This window comes from Rousettus aegyptiacus, unplaced genomic scaffold, assembly GCF_014176215.1.
Source record: "Rousettus aegyptiacus isolate mRouAeg1 unplaced genomic scaffold, mRouAeg1.p scaffold_m13_p_5, whole genome shotgun sequence".
NCBI lineage: Eukaryota > Metazoa > Chordata > Mammalia > Chiroptera > Pteropodidae > Rousettus > Rousettus aegyptiacus.
The window spans coordinates 77,078,460-77,091,940 of NW_023416308.1; the positions used below are offsets into that span (position 1 = coordinate 77,078,460).

Consider the following 13,481-nt stretch of genomic DNA (forward strand, 5'->3'; position numbering starts at 1 on the left):
CTGATGAATGGATAAACAAAAAGTGTGTATCCACACCATGGGATATTATTCAGCCATAGAAAGGAATGATGTACAAGCTACGTTTATGTTATAGTATGAATAACACTTGCTACAATATGGATGAGCCTTAAAAACATGCTAAACGAAAGAACCCAGACACAAAAGGCCACATATTGTATGATTCCATTTATACAAAATGTCAAATAAAGGCAAATTTATAGAGACAGAAAGTAGACAATGGTTGCTGGGGTTGGGGAGAATCAGGGAGGTTGTCTCTGATAGTGGTTATGGGGTCTTTTTTTGAGGTGATGAAAATAATCTGGAATTAGATAGTGGTGATGGTTGTATGACCTTTTAAATATATGTAAAATCACTAAATTGTATACTTTAAAAGGTACGTGAATTATCTCAATTAAAAATTATGTATATTAATATTTTGTAGCAAATTCCTATTAGAAAATAGAATTGTATATGAAAGTATCAGTTTTTTCTTACTGATAATAAGTTTCCGGATCATACTTCCCACTCTCTGCACCTTTCCCTTCCTCCTCCCAACCCCTCTTCCACTGCAGCCCAGGCAGACAGCCACTTGTAAAGTCTTAATAAACGTTTGCTATTGCTGATAAGTTTATAGGCCTTTAAGAAGCAGAGAGCTTCGATATGAATGATTTTATATCATGATATAAATGTTTCCACAGTCTGGGATTGAAAAATGTTGATTTTTACTGTTCGTCAACAAATGGTGGCGAGACACAAACACACATACACACACAGAGTCAGGCCCCATGCTGACATGACCTTGCCTATGTATTTAGTATCCGTTACATCCTTATGGCAGGGACTAGGTCTTAACCCTTCTATATTTCTAGAGAACACTTTCCTAGCAAGAAAAATCAAAGTGTGCCATTTAACATGTAGTTCTTTAGCATCTGTCATGTTCAGGCACAGCTTTCTTAAGTTTCTCTCCTCCCGCCTTGAGAATACATTTAGAACAGGGCCAGATCTGATTCTTTTGTTTACCCAACCCCCCACTCATTCAAGGTTTGCCAAATTGAATGGAATGGACAGTATTTGAAGAGGGGAATGAGGTGCTCAGACCTGGGCTTTGGAAAGGAAATTATGACAGCATGGGGGTCAGAGTAGCCTTTCCTCCATAACTGCCAAGCCTTTGCACACAGTAAACACTTTATAGAGGCTCATTAGCTGCCAGCACTTAAAAGAAGATAGGTGCATGGCCCCTGGCAAGCTCCTTTCCGTTATAGTTAAAATTCTTTGCCGTCCAATCACAGGAGCTAATAATGCCTGGAAGAAAGCCTGCCCACAGGCACATAGTCACCAACAGCCAGCATTGGCAAGAGCATCCAAGTTGCTGGGATGCCACGCCCTTCCAGAGGACTCAGCTGACTGGCAGTCAGGAAATGCCAGAGGCAAAAGACCATTAAAGGACAGAGAGGAACTGAGTAGAAAGAAGGAGGCCTTTTCATTGTTACTTGGGACATTCTGTGCTCTAGGAAAGAACTCTTATATGATTTTTTATAAATGAATATTTATCCATATGCAAATGAGTTGGATAGTAGTAATTTAATGACTAATGCATTAGCATTGGGGTATATTAATCTATGTGTTTGGAATATTTGTTAGCATGTCCAGCTGTGTGTATTTGTATGTGCAACACATCTGCATGTGTGGTAGTATGGATAGTGTGTTTCCGCACATGTGGGGGCCCCAATACTCAGACCTCTGTTTCAGAGAGGACTAAGAACCCTCCTCTCAAAGTAGCTTGGCATGTTTTTCCCACCATTCTAAAATCTCTTAGGTTTTTGTTGTTCCATATTTCCAAGGGCATTCCTAACACTAAAATCAGAGCCCAAGTCGCCTCTGAGAAAAGGCTAAGGTCTCACTGATCACTCATACTGCCTCTGACAATTTCTCTTTCTCCTCCTGCCAGGAGCCAACCCCCTACAGAGGAATGAAATGGGACACACACCCTTGGATTATGCCAGAGAAGGGGAAGTAATGAAGCTTCTAAAGACTTCTGAGGTCAAGGTAAGTCTTAGATAAAGGAGAAGGCCTGTGGGCACTCTGTGACACGCTGAATCTTTCACTCATTAAATTATGTCAGGCCCCACACCAAAGTTCACTTTTCCTCAGGTGATTATTGTCTGTTTAAATATAAATCCAACCCCCAGTCTCATCAAGAATAGGAAACTGTCCCTGTCATGACCAGGAAGAGGCCCGGACCACTTCTGGCTTCTGAGGATTAACTTTCAAATACAGTTTTTGAGGCGATGGACTTTCCAACTTCTTTTCCTCGGAGGGAGACTATTGAGATAAAATCTTTAGAACAAGTACGATTTCTCCAGGCCTCATGTATTCTGTAGCCTCATTAAGCAATCCTTTCCTGTCATCACTCTTCTAGAACCATTCCCTAACCCCTCCTCTCCACACATACTTCAGAGAACCTGGTATAGTCTTGAGTCAAAAACATCTCCATCTTAACTTAATTTTCTCAACCAAACTTTTGAACTCCCTAAAACCAAGGCTCCCTTCTGCTCCTCCTAGTCACCAAGCTGTAACTCAGGAACTACTTGGCAGAATCCAAGAACTAGAATCACAAATCTCAGAGCTGGCAGGAATCTCAGAAATCATCAAGTCCAGGGATCAGAAATTTTACCAAAGCCCAAACAAATAAGTCAGAGGAAAGTAGAGCTGTTCTAGTCGAAGGAGAGGTGAACCTATTCCTTCCCTGACCTATCCCTTCCCTCCTGAGCAGCCTCTGTGGAGGCTCTGCTGTGGGGCAAACATTGTTAATTTCTGAAACCTAAATCAAATGATTCATTTTACTTCTAGGAATATCAGAGCCCAGGATATGATGGGGCTTGTCTTTGGTCCCAGAGTAAGTTAGCGTCAAAACTGAAAATTAATAGACTTGAACAAAGTAGGTTCACTGGCAGGACTGGAACCGGAACAGCTGGTTTCTGACTCTTTCTTATGCTCTTCTCAGCATCATGGAGTCTCTCGTTGGCAAATTGGCTAAAGTGCCCTAAGATGATTCAGTGTAGCAGGTCCCACCTAGTGGCAAATATTCTCTGTGCCTTGAGTTAGAGCACAGGTCACTGGACTGAGACAGACAGGATGTGGGTTGTGATCTCAGCTCCACTACTCACTGACTAGATAACCTTGGGCTAGCATTTCCCTTCACTGAAACTCAGTTCACCTCTGTAAAATGAAAACATTGGACTAAATGATTTTTAAGTTTCCATTCACTATATGATTGTCTGTGTATCAGTCAGAATAAACTAGATTATGCTATTGTAACAACCTCAAATTTCAGTTGTTTAAAACAACAAAGATTTATTTTTGCCTCATGTTGTATGTCCATCGTTGGTCAGCAGGGAGGTCTCTGCTCATCATAGGCATTCAGGTACCCAAGTGACAGAATATCCTCCCTCTGGAATGTTGCTCTTTACTTGCCAGAGGGAAAAGAATTTTCTGCAAGATCTTGAATCTGCAGTTAAATACTTGGCCTGGAAGTAGGACCCTCTACTTCCATGCATAACTCACTGGACATACTAATCCCATGTTTCCACGCAGTCACAAGGAGACAAAGAAGAATGATCCTACCATGTGCCTAGGAGGGGAAGAATTGAAAATATTTGGCAACAGGCATTAACCACAGTTTGTCTCCTTGGGATCCTTAGTAACTGTCTTGCAGTAGTTCCCTCCAGAGAAGGGGAGGAGTTAGGAAGGAGGAGTGGCTTTAACAGCCCATTCGGAGGGGCACTTTGGGAGCAGGAAGAGCAAAAATTCCAGAGAGCAAGCACTTCCCTCCCTTTGTTCAGATTTCCTACCCGTAGGAGCAGCCTTGTAAATCAGATCAGCTGCTGCAGGTGCCTTAAGGAAATCCCTAAATATGTTTCAGATAACCTCAGGGACTGCACCCCAGTCATTATCTCCCTTTTCAGACCTAATTACTCTCCCATGAAAGCAAGTGCTTCACTCGGCGGAGAGTACGCATGGTATGTCAGGTGATATGACATAGGGCAGTCGCTGATCTGGTCATGTAAAGCAAGAGAACAGCCTCTTGGTGACAGCACAGATGGAGGGGTTAGGGCTGCTAAGGAACCCTTAACAAAATTTGGCTGCCCAAGAAATGGCTTGATGTTGGTCACATTAGTACAGGCTTGTGTTCCTTTGTGCTGATCAGACCCTTCTTGACCATGGAGGGCAATTGCAGACACTACTTTCTGAGTAGACTGAGCTCTTAGACTGTACAGAGGAAAGGCAGTAAGAGTGCAAGAGGAACTGTGCCCTGAGAAAAGGCTGAAAGCAGTAGGGGCATCTGGCCCAAAGAGGAAAGACTGCACATAGGCACAGGAGTAGCTGTGAATGGGAGGGGAAGAGATTGATTCAGCAGCAAAGTTAGGGCAGAACCAAGCTTAGAGGGGGCAGCTGCAAGAAGGAACTCTTTAACAGAGCTGTTGCGCTGTGTAAGGGGCAGCTCATAGAAGCTAGATGACGACTTAGAGCCAGCCCAGGGCTTCTGTAGCCTCTCAACTGGAAGACTGTTTTTCTGTCATCAGCTCTATACGTGATCCCTTCAGCCAGCCTGGACTTCCTGTATCTGGAATGTCCAGCTGTCCACTGAGCATCTCCACCTGATTGTCTGCCATCCCATTAGATTCTGCCCAGGTGAACTACATCTCCACAACACTGCCTTTCCTTCAGTTTCTTAGCATCTGCATAGTCACCCATTCTGTCTGCTCCGCTTTTTTCCTCCAAGCTACAAAAACTACCTCTTCAAAATTGTGAGGCAAAGTTTCTAGGGAAGAACATGGCTTTAGAACTGGGTTCTGTCTCCCTCTCCCTAGTAAGCAGCAGCTGCTCCTGAGTTTAGGCCCTCTGTCTGTAATATAATGACTCAGGCCTGGAGGGTGCTAAGGCTCCAGTCTGAGACCTCATCTCTTTGTCTAGACATGGTTTACCACCACTCTGATCTTATCTAAAGGTTCTTCTATCCATCCAGCATCCCCTGCCCCCAGCTCAGCCTCTTCCACCTTCACCCAACACTCTGTAGTCAAATATGTGCTCATTATTGGAAATTTGTAATTATAAAAGTCATCTGCCCCATTATAGAAAATTTTGAAAGTAGAAGTAAAATGAAGAGAAATAAATAATTCAGGACATATTCACAAATGATATCTATATGCAAGGCTCTGGGTTATGTGGGAAGAAGACATAGCGAAACACTCAAGGAGCTCACAGTGTGACTAGGAGATCGGCATGTGACCCCTGACACTACTGAGTCATCAGTCCCAGGAAATCCAGGGACTGTGAAAACCCAGATGTGGCTTCTAATCCTACCTGGGAGATCAAGGAAGACTTCCTAGAAAAGACATCAACTGACCTAAATCTCAATTAAAAGCATTCTTACCCTACCAGCTCTATACAACCACTATTAATATTTGTAATTATTTATAATAATAGTAGGTACCATTTATTGAATTTATCTAGGCACTATGCCAGGTACTCTATGTTTTTTCTAATCCTGTAACATACTCATAAAGCAGTTCTTATTATCACCATTTTACAGATTGGAAAACTGAAGCGGAAAGAAAGCAGGTGGCTTACAAAAAATCAAGTTATAAGTAACTATTGGGATATGAATCAGAGATCTACTCTTATGGTACTATGCTTACCTTTTCTGGACATACCTTATGTATTTATGTAGATAACCCTTTTTTTTTAACCTGGGCGACAGCTTACTGTATATACCAGGGATCTCAAACTGGCAGCCATGTTTTATTTTGCCAACCCAGATGTTTTAAAATGTGGATGTAATGCCTTAGAGGTTGGAATGTGGACTGTCCAGCCACAGGCCCTCCCATTTCTTATTGTATTATGTACTTGCCTGTCAGACATTTATATTTTCTGTGTGGCCCTGAAGGCGTTTTGAGTTATGATCCTAGTTTCATATTTAGAATCTTCTTTTTTTACTTAATATTATTCCTTGATGATTTTCCTATTTTAAAATTATCCAAAAGCCTAATTTTTAATTTTATTTCACCTTTTAAAATTCATTGCTTATCTAAGAATCTCCGTCACCTTTAAGTGGCCTAAACGAGTTCCTCCTCACTGCCACTTTACTCAATTCTCTCAATATTCTCTGCATATAGAAGCCTCCTTGGGGCCCCTGAGAGAATCTAGAGGTAAATGAAACCCAGCCCCTGGCCCCTGAGCTGGCCGTCTGGGAAAGGAGGATGCGGGGAGACAGGCACTCCTAGCTCTAATACTCACAGACTGACTTGTGCCTTAGGAGCGGTACACACAGAGTTTGTGGGGGCTCCAAGAAAGCATGGATCTCCTCCAGGCAGAAAGAACAGGGGCAGGCTTCATAGAGAAAGTAGACTGTGATCTCACTTTGAAAGATTTCTCTAGATGGAAAGTTTAATACTTAAAGCTTAGCCCATTTTCATGTCTTAACTAAGAGACGAAGGAGAGCTAGAAATATATCTCTGTGCATATGATGGCAGATAAAACAAAAATATGGGGAGCTATTCCATGATGAATATTCAGCTGAGGGGGACGTGCTGGTGCCAGCCCGCGTCTCTACTCCAGATCCTCACTCCACCGAGACTCACGAGGAATTTATTGCTCATTTTAATCACACCCAGAGAATGAATTGGCAGGAATATTAGGCAGATAGACCTATCATATATATTTTATTTGCATATCCCAGTGACAGAATCACAAGCACATTTCCTATCTCTATATTTTTTCATTTGCTTCAGGGGTAGCTGGGGATGTAGTACTCCCCTGGGCCCGCACTCAAGGCTGCAAGCCTGGGTGCTCCCATCAGAGCTGAGGGAATCTTTCCGGGAGGGAAAGGGTAAGGTACGCAGGGGAGGGTAAGAAGGTTATGTTGCTCCTGGCTTAGGATGAAGAGACCCCTTCTCTACCTTGCTTAAGCTGCTCCCTGTTGCACATCTCATTTCAAATGCCAGTGAGCCATTTGCCTCGCCCTGTCCTTGGCCCTGTGAGGATGACAGTACCATTTGACCTTCTTTACAGCTTTACCATGGGCCAGACACAGCACTCCGTGTCTTATAGAGACAGGCTTTTGCTTTCTCTTTGTTTTTAACTTCTTAAAAACTTTTATTGAAATATATTTGTATAAAGTACACATATCATAAATATACAACTCACTGTATTTTCATAAACTAAACACACCCGATTAAGAAATAGACTATCACAGGCACTCAGAAGCCCACCTTACACTCCCTTTTGGTCACTCCCCATTCCCCAAAGATAAGCATTGTCTCGATTTATTTTACTTTTATTTTTACATAATTTCAAAAATAGTTTAATGAATTCCTATAAACCCTTCACCCAGATTACTGATGGTTAACGCTTTATCACACTTGCTTTATTACTAACATATGCATAAATAATATATGTATAGAGAGAAAGATATTTTTTTCTGAATCTTTTGAAAGCAAGTTATATATATGATGCCCTTTGCTCCTAAATGCTTGTATGAATTTCCTAAAAAACAAGAACATTTTCTTATATAACCTCAGTACAATCCTTAGAATCAGAGCATTAATATTGATGCTAACTAATCTATAGATGTTATTCAGATTTCACCAGTTTTCCCTTCTCATGAAAAGAAAATTCTGGATTGCAAGTTAAATTCAGTTTTCATGTCTCTTTAGTCTCCTGTAATCTAGAACAATTCTTAAGTCTTCATGACCTTGACATTCTAATGAGTACAAACTGGTTATTTTGTAGATAGACTGTCCTTCAATCTGAGTTTGTCTAATGTTTCCTTATAATTGAACTCACATCCTCTATTTCTGGCAAGAACACCCTCTGTTGTTTATTTTCAATAAATTCATTAGGTAGCCCTCTGCTAAAAGTAGAGATATGAAATTTCTGTTTTAAGTCTCTTCTCCCTAAATAGACTCTGAACTCCCTGAAGGTAGGGAACAGGTTTTCTCTTCTCTCCAGGGTGGAAAGTACAGGCACTGGAGTCAGACTACAGAGGTTAGTTAGTGTTCTGTCTTAATTACTTGCTACTAGTAGAACCTTGCTTTAATTTTTTTATCTCCGTACAGTGAGGGAAGAGATACTCTGAACTTCATAGGGCTGTGAGGATTCGAACAGCTGATCCCAAATCAGGCAAGATTCATCAATGGATGCTAAAACTAGTGAATGGAAGTTTGAAGAGTAATAGATATTTACGTATCATCTCAGAGTCTCACTTCACAAAATACTTATTAATTATAAAGAGAAAAATGATAGTGAAGAAACCTAGCACAGGCCACCTTAACCAAGTGGTCAAAATTACTATCACCAGTTATAGGATACGGCAGCATCATCTGCCTCCTGATATGATACACTACTGAGAAGAACACAACTCATTTTCTCACTTTAGCCGCTGCTTGCCCCTCTTAAACATCTCTCACCAGTCTTGTCTCTGGATCAACCCAGCTCTTTTCAGAGGAGTGACATGATCCGATTTACACCTTCAAAAATTGCTCTCCTAGCAAAAGGAGAATGGTCTGGAAGAAAGAAGAGTGGAATCTGGGGTGCTGACATAGTGTTCACCAAGTCTGATGGGACCAATGCCTACTCTATCCCCAGCTTTCCTCTATGGGGATGTATACCTTATAAGCTAGTTCAAGAGACTTTCAAGTCCCTCAGGTGCCTCTATCATCCCCCAATCTCCTCTCTGATCTGCTCTGCATCCCCCAAGCTCCTTTGTTGGATCCCCTGGGCTCCTCTTGTTATCATGCCCGCCCCCTACTCAGAGTTCTTTCTATCACCCCCAAGTCTCATCTGGTGTCCCTTGCCTCCTGGTTCCCTTTGTTGACCTCCCTACCCAGCCCTCTCAGACATCCCCAGGTTTGAGGCATGATAGAGAAACCTGACTATGACATGAATTGCAGTTGGAGTCGGGGAGTCAGGAGGATGGGGCATATCTGAGATTTTGAGCAGCTAGTGTGCTTTGTGGCCCTGAACACCCGTGAGAGGTAAACTACAGTTTGGCCTCTTTTCTTTTCCCTCCTTCATACCTATTTCATTCTTGCCTAGGGTCTCACTCTGCCTACCATCCCTGCCCCAGCTACTCTCTCAGTAAATGCACTGCCAGGTTCTTTATCAGACCTATTCCCTGAGGGATACCCAGTAGTAAAGGTTCCTGACATACCCCTTCTCCTTGTAGCCCTCCCCCACAGAGCCATTCAGCCCAGTCACACACCTCCGATCAAGCCCAACTAGTCTTTGCCTTGCTCTCCCAGCCCTTTCCTGTAAATGCACTCATAGCCAGGAGGGGTGCCATATTAAATCAAGAATGATAGAAACCAGTGGCCACAATTTTCCAGCCAAGATGCAGCGTAGGGAGCTGGTTGCTGCTGCCTCCAGGTGAGGGCTTCTGAAGCTAATTGCATATGGCTTTTATTAAGATGATCACTCCCCACTCCTGCTTTCTTGGGTGGCTTCTTCATAGTACCTCTCAGCCCAGTGCCCTCTACTAGACCACCTGTCTGTCTTCTGTAGTGGAGCTCTATCAAAGTATGGCCTTGACCTTAGTCCCTATAGCCTTCCTCCCCATCTCCTCAAAAAGCCAGGAATAATAGTAGCCCACATTTATTGAGCCCTTACCAAGTCCCTTCTCCCATTCACCTCTCTCCCCTTTCCCAAGAAGAATATATACAGACCAAGTATTTTCCTTGTCTAAGTTCTTCCATGGGCTAGCTTTTCACAAGCCTCAGCTCATAGCTCATGCCTTAAAAAGTCATTTATTGGAAACTATTTTTTTAGTACAAAGTCTGTGCTAAGTATTAGGAAAAGAGAATGAAGCATAACCTTAGGTTTAATTCTAGTGTCCTCTACATTTTTATCCAAAATTCTGATGCATTGTCAGAAGTTTTTCTAAATGGATATTTAGGACTCCAGGCTGGTGGAGAATCAGGGTGTGCTCAGATTTAGGCCATAGGTCAAATCTTTCCCAGGACCATTTAGAGAGCTCTTGAGAAACCAGCCAGATCACAGTGTAAGCTTTCTCCCATGCTCACCCCAATAGAAGTCAAAGACCCTTTCCCCTTTCCCAAGAAAATAACAGGAATTCTAAGACAACCTAAAATCATGACGCTGAAGAAGAGTTACAGGAAGTAGAAATGCTTCCCTGGCAAAGACTTAAGGAAGCCACAATAATGATACCCAAATCAACGAGGTGGCGGGAAAAGTCATGTTAGGCTTGGCCTTTAGCAAAAGGAAAACGTGTTCCGTGAGGCCCTGCATATCAATGGATGGAAAATGCCTAGTGGCAGAATTCTCTACCACTAGGTAGAGAATTTCTCTAAGGAAAACTAACAAGCAGAGATAAGCTATTGTAGAGGTATCCCCAGAACCTTGGTCAGGTTGGGACTGTATCCTGCAGACCTTGGTTTCCTAAGAGAAGGAGCCTCAGGGGTCACTTCCAGGGAAGTGGGGGCACCCAAGTGAACCTAGCTCCCGGCTTCTGCTTGAGCCAGAGCAACTCTTTTTATCTGTGGAGCTCCATGAAGATTAAATTAGTTAAAAGGGTTCCAGTACAAAAAAAGGCACTGGGTTAGATAATCAGTTGTCAAAATGCAGCGAAGGAGAAGGGAAGTAGCATTTATCAAAGGCCTCCCGAGAGACCAGGTACTGTGCTCTCTACCTGAGTCTCTCACATAACACTTCTACATACACACTCACTGTGTGCCACAGATTCTGCCAAATGTTTTGTTTACATTATCTCACCTAATCCTCACCAGCCCAGTGCCCTGCACAAGGGTCCTGCACAGTAGGTACAAGTACCATCCCTGTGTTAGAGATGAGCAAACTAAAATTCAGTGAGATGAAGTAACTTCCCCAAGGTCAGCTAGTTAGTAGGTAGATGAAGTAAGGTTTGAATTCAGGTCTGTCTGGAGCAAAGTTTCTTTTTTGTGCCATACCACTTGTTCCACTGATGAGCCAAAAGAGGGGCCAAACTTCATATGGGGGCAACTGAAAGAATTAAATATGATGCTATGTTTAAAATGCTAAGTACAGTGCATGGCACACAGCAGCTAGTCCACAAATGGCAGTTAACCTCATTCAGCTGGCAACATGTATTGACTCCTTCTGTGCTAGGTGCTGGAGCTATAGAGATGAATAAAACATGGTCTTTGTCACTAAGGCCCTCATGGTCACGAAAGGAAAGGTAAACTGGCAGTTAAAGAAGTGCTCCAGAGGTCCCAGGACCAGGGGGAGGCACAAGTCTTACAGCAGCCTTCTTAAACAGCATGGTATTGCAGCTGAGATTACCAGGGCACTTAGAGGTAGGTGGGAGTGGAGAAGACATTTGTGATGAGAGAGCAGTGTGAGCAAAAGGCCCAGAGGCAGGAATACCCATCACTGAGGGGAAATGAAACAGACCCAACAAACCCTCAGGGGCCAGCTTCTAAGCTTCAAGCTCCTCGCGCGGCCCACCTGACTGCAAGCCGGCCCTCTCGATAGCCAGGGCTGTCCCAGCTGGTGTGTGCCCCTCTCACCATCAGAGCCTTCCAGCCTAGTGGACCCAAGTGCTGAGAGGGGCTGGGTGGGCAGGGAAGAGGAGGAGGCAGATATATGACTGGAGTCGTCAGAGCCAGGTGATGTATGTGGCGCCTGAGGGAGCTGCACAGTGACACTCTGGATTCCAACCGGCAAGCGTCGCTCCACTGGGATCGGCACCGAATTATTGCTCCATATGAAACCCCAGGACTGATGGGAGCTTTCAGTTACAGACTGATAGCAACAACCAAAATTGGATTGTTTGCTATTTATTTTTTTTTAACTTCTGTCAAGGTCACTACCATAACAGGAAAACACTGCCCAAGTAGCAGGTATTTTTCATCTACTCTGCCTTCAAGAGCAATCTGCAGCCACGACTTTTGTGACAGAGGCTTACCTTGGCAGCTCACTTTTTAGAAAACCGTCAGTGTTACAGTGATCTTAGGGGAAAGGAGCCTCCTGAAGACTCTGTTACTTTCTTTCCCCATCCCCTGGCTTCCACAAGTCCTTTCTCATGAGAGCCACACACTCATTCCTCCTCACCGGGCGTCCAGATGGTCCCACAGCTCCCACCTAACCCAGTACTGTAGCTTCTTCAAAGTTTCTCATCTCCCAGAAGGCTCCCCCAAAACTGTTCCACACTTTATATATCCTTCCCTTCTCTATACTCTTATACCACCCAGTGTAGCTGTTAATTTTTCTTTATATCTATCATCAAATTTATTTTCGCAGACATTCACTAGAGGCCTCCACTGTGCCAGGTCTTGTGCGAGTAATAGCAGTGAGTAAAAAACAGTGCCTGCCCTCAGGGAACTCATAATTGATTTAGAGTACAGATTCACAAACAAGCAGCAAACTTGTTTACAAGTAGTTTGGGAGTTTTGGGGGTTGGGAGGGGATAAGTGATGGGTACAGGGCTAGAAATGGGCATGCATGCTTTGGAACCATGAGGAAATGGTTGATTCTGCCTGAGAAATATTTACATACAGACCCTGCCTCACCTCCCTTGCCCAACTTCGAGCTCCCCGAGGGCAAGGCCTGGCTCTTCTCTCCTCCTTCACAGCTTGACCAAGCTCAGGGGCCTCTCCCTTTTCTGAAATGGACCAAGACGCAGGTCAACGCATGCCAGGCACTAAGCATCAACTAGAACCTCTCAGGGGGCAGGGTACAGTTCTCCTCCCTGCCCCACCTTTCCATCATGGTGTTCACCTTACTGGGCACTTAGCAATTGCTGAATAATTATGTTTAACAATTGGTTTGAAAACCAAAATTATTTTCAAGAGGATAAGTATAAAAGGAAAGGAGCTTATATTTGTTAAGGACAACTGCATGCCAGCCATGATGCTAGGTACATTATATATATCATCACATTTAATCCCCAATTTACTGATAAAAACTGAAGTAACTCGCTCCAGGTGAAGAGCACATTTTTTAAGTGATAAAGCTAGGATTCATACCTAGGTCTTCTGTCAGACTTCAGAGTCAAGGATTAATTTACTAGTAGTACTTATTTTACTAGCAGGGTGAGCCAGGACACCCGGGCAGTGGCCACCTGAGCTTACCTGAGTTGAGGTGAATGGTAAGACAAGGGGGCAAGGGGAAGGACTGGACTGCCAGTGGTCATGAGCCAGAGCTGTGCATCCTGACCTCTGGAGAGCCAGACCTGTGTTTTATCCCCTGAGGGGGAATAGAATGAAATCCCTGCACTCCTGATCCACCTGTCCTCTCTCCCCATAGTTCCAGGAGAAGCAGCGGAAGCGTGAGGCAGAGGAGCGACGCCGCTTTCCACTGGAGCAGCGGCTGAAGGAACACATCATTGGCCAGGAGAGTGCCATCGCCACAGTGGGTGCAGGTGAGTATGTAAGATACTAGCCAGTGCTGAAAAGAGCAGGGTAGCTCATGGTCTGCTGCCATGAGGT

The 13,481-nt window shown here is 43.7% G+C and overlaps 1 protein-coding gene across 4 annotated transcripts in view; it reads left to right on the forward strand.

The window, feature by feature from the left end:
- The window catches only part of CLPB (caseinolytic mitochondrial matrix peptidase chaperone subunit B), a 134,407-nt gene that overhangs the window by 88,067 nt on the left and 32,859 nt on the right, over positions 1-13,481 (forward strand). For all 4 annotated transcript variants that reach the window (XM_036220365.1, XM_036220367.1, XM_036220366.1 and 1 more), the window contains exons 6-7: positions 1,949-2,046; positions 13,300-13,414. In XM_036220365.1, coding sequence (XP_036076258.1) covers positions 1,949-2,046; positions 13,300-13,414 — 213 coding nt within the window. The remainder of the gene's footprint in view (positions 1-1,948; positions 2,047-13,299; positions 13,415-13,481) is intronic.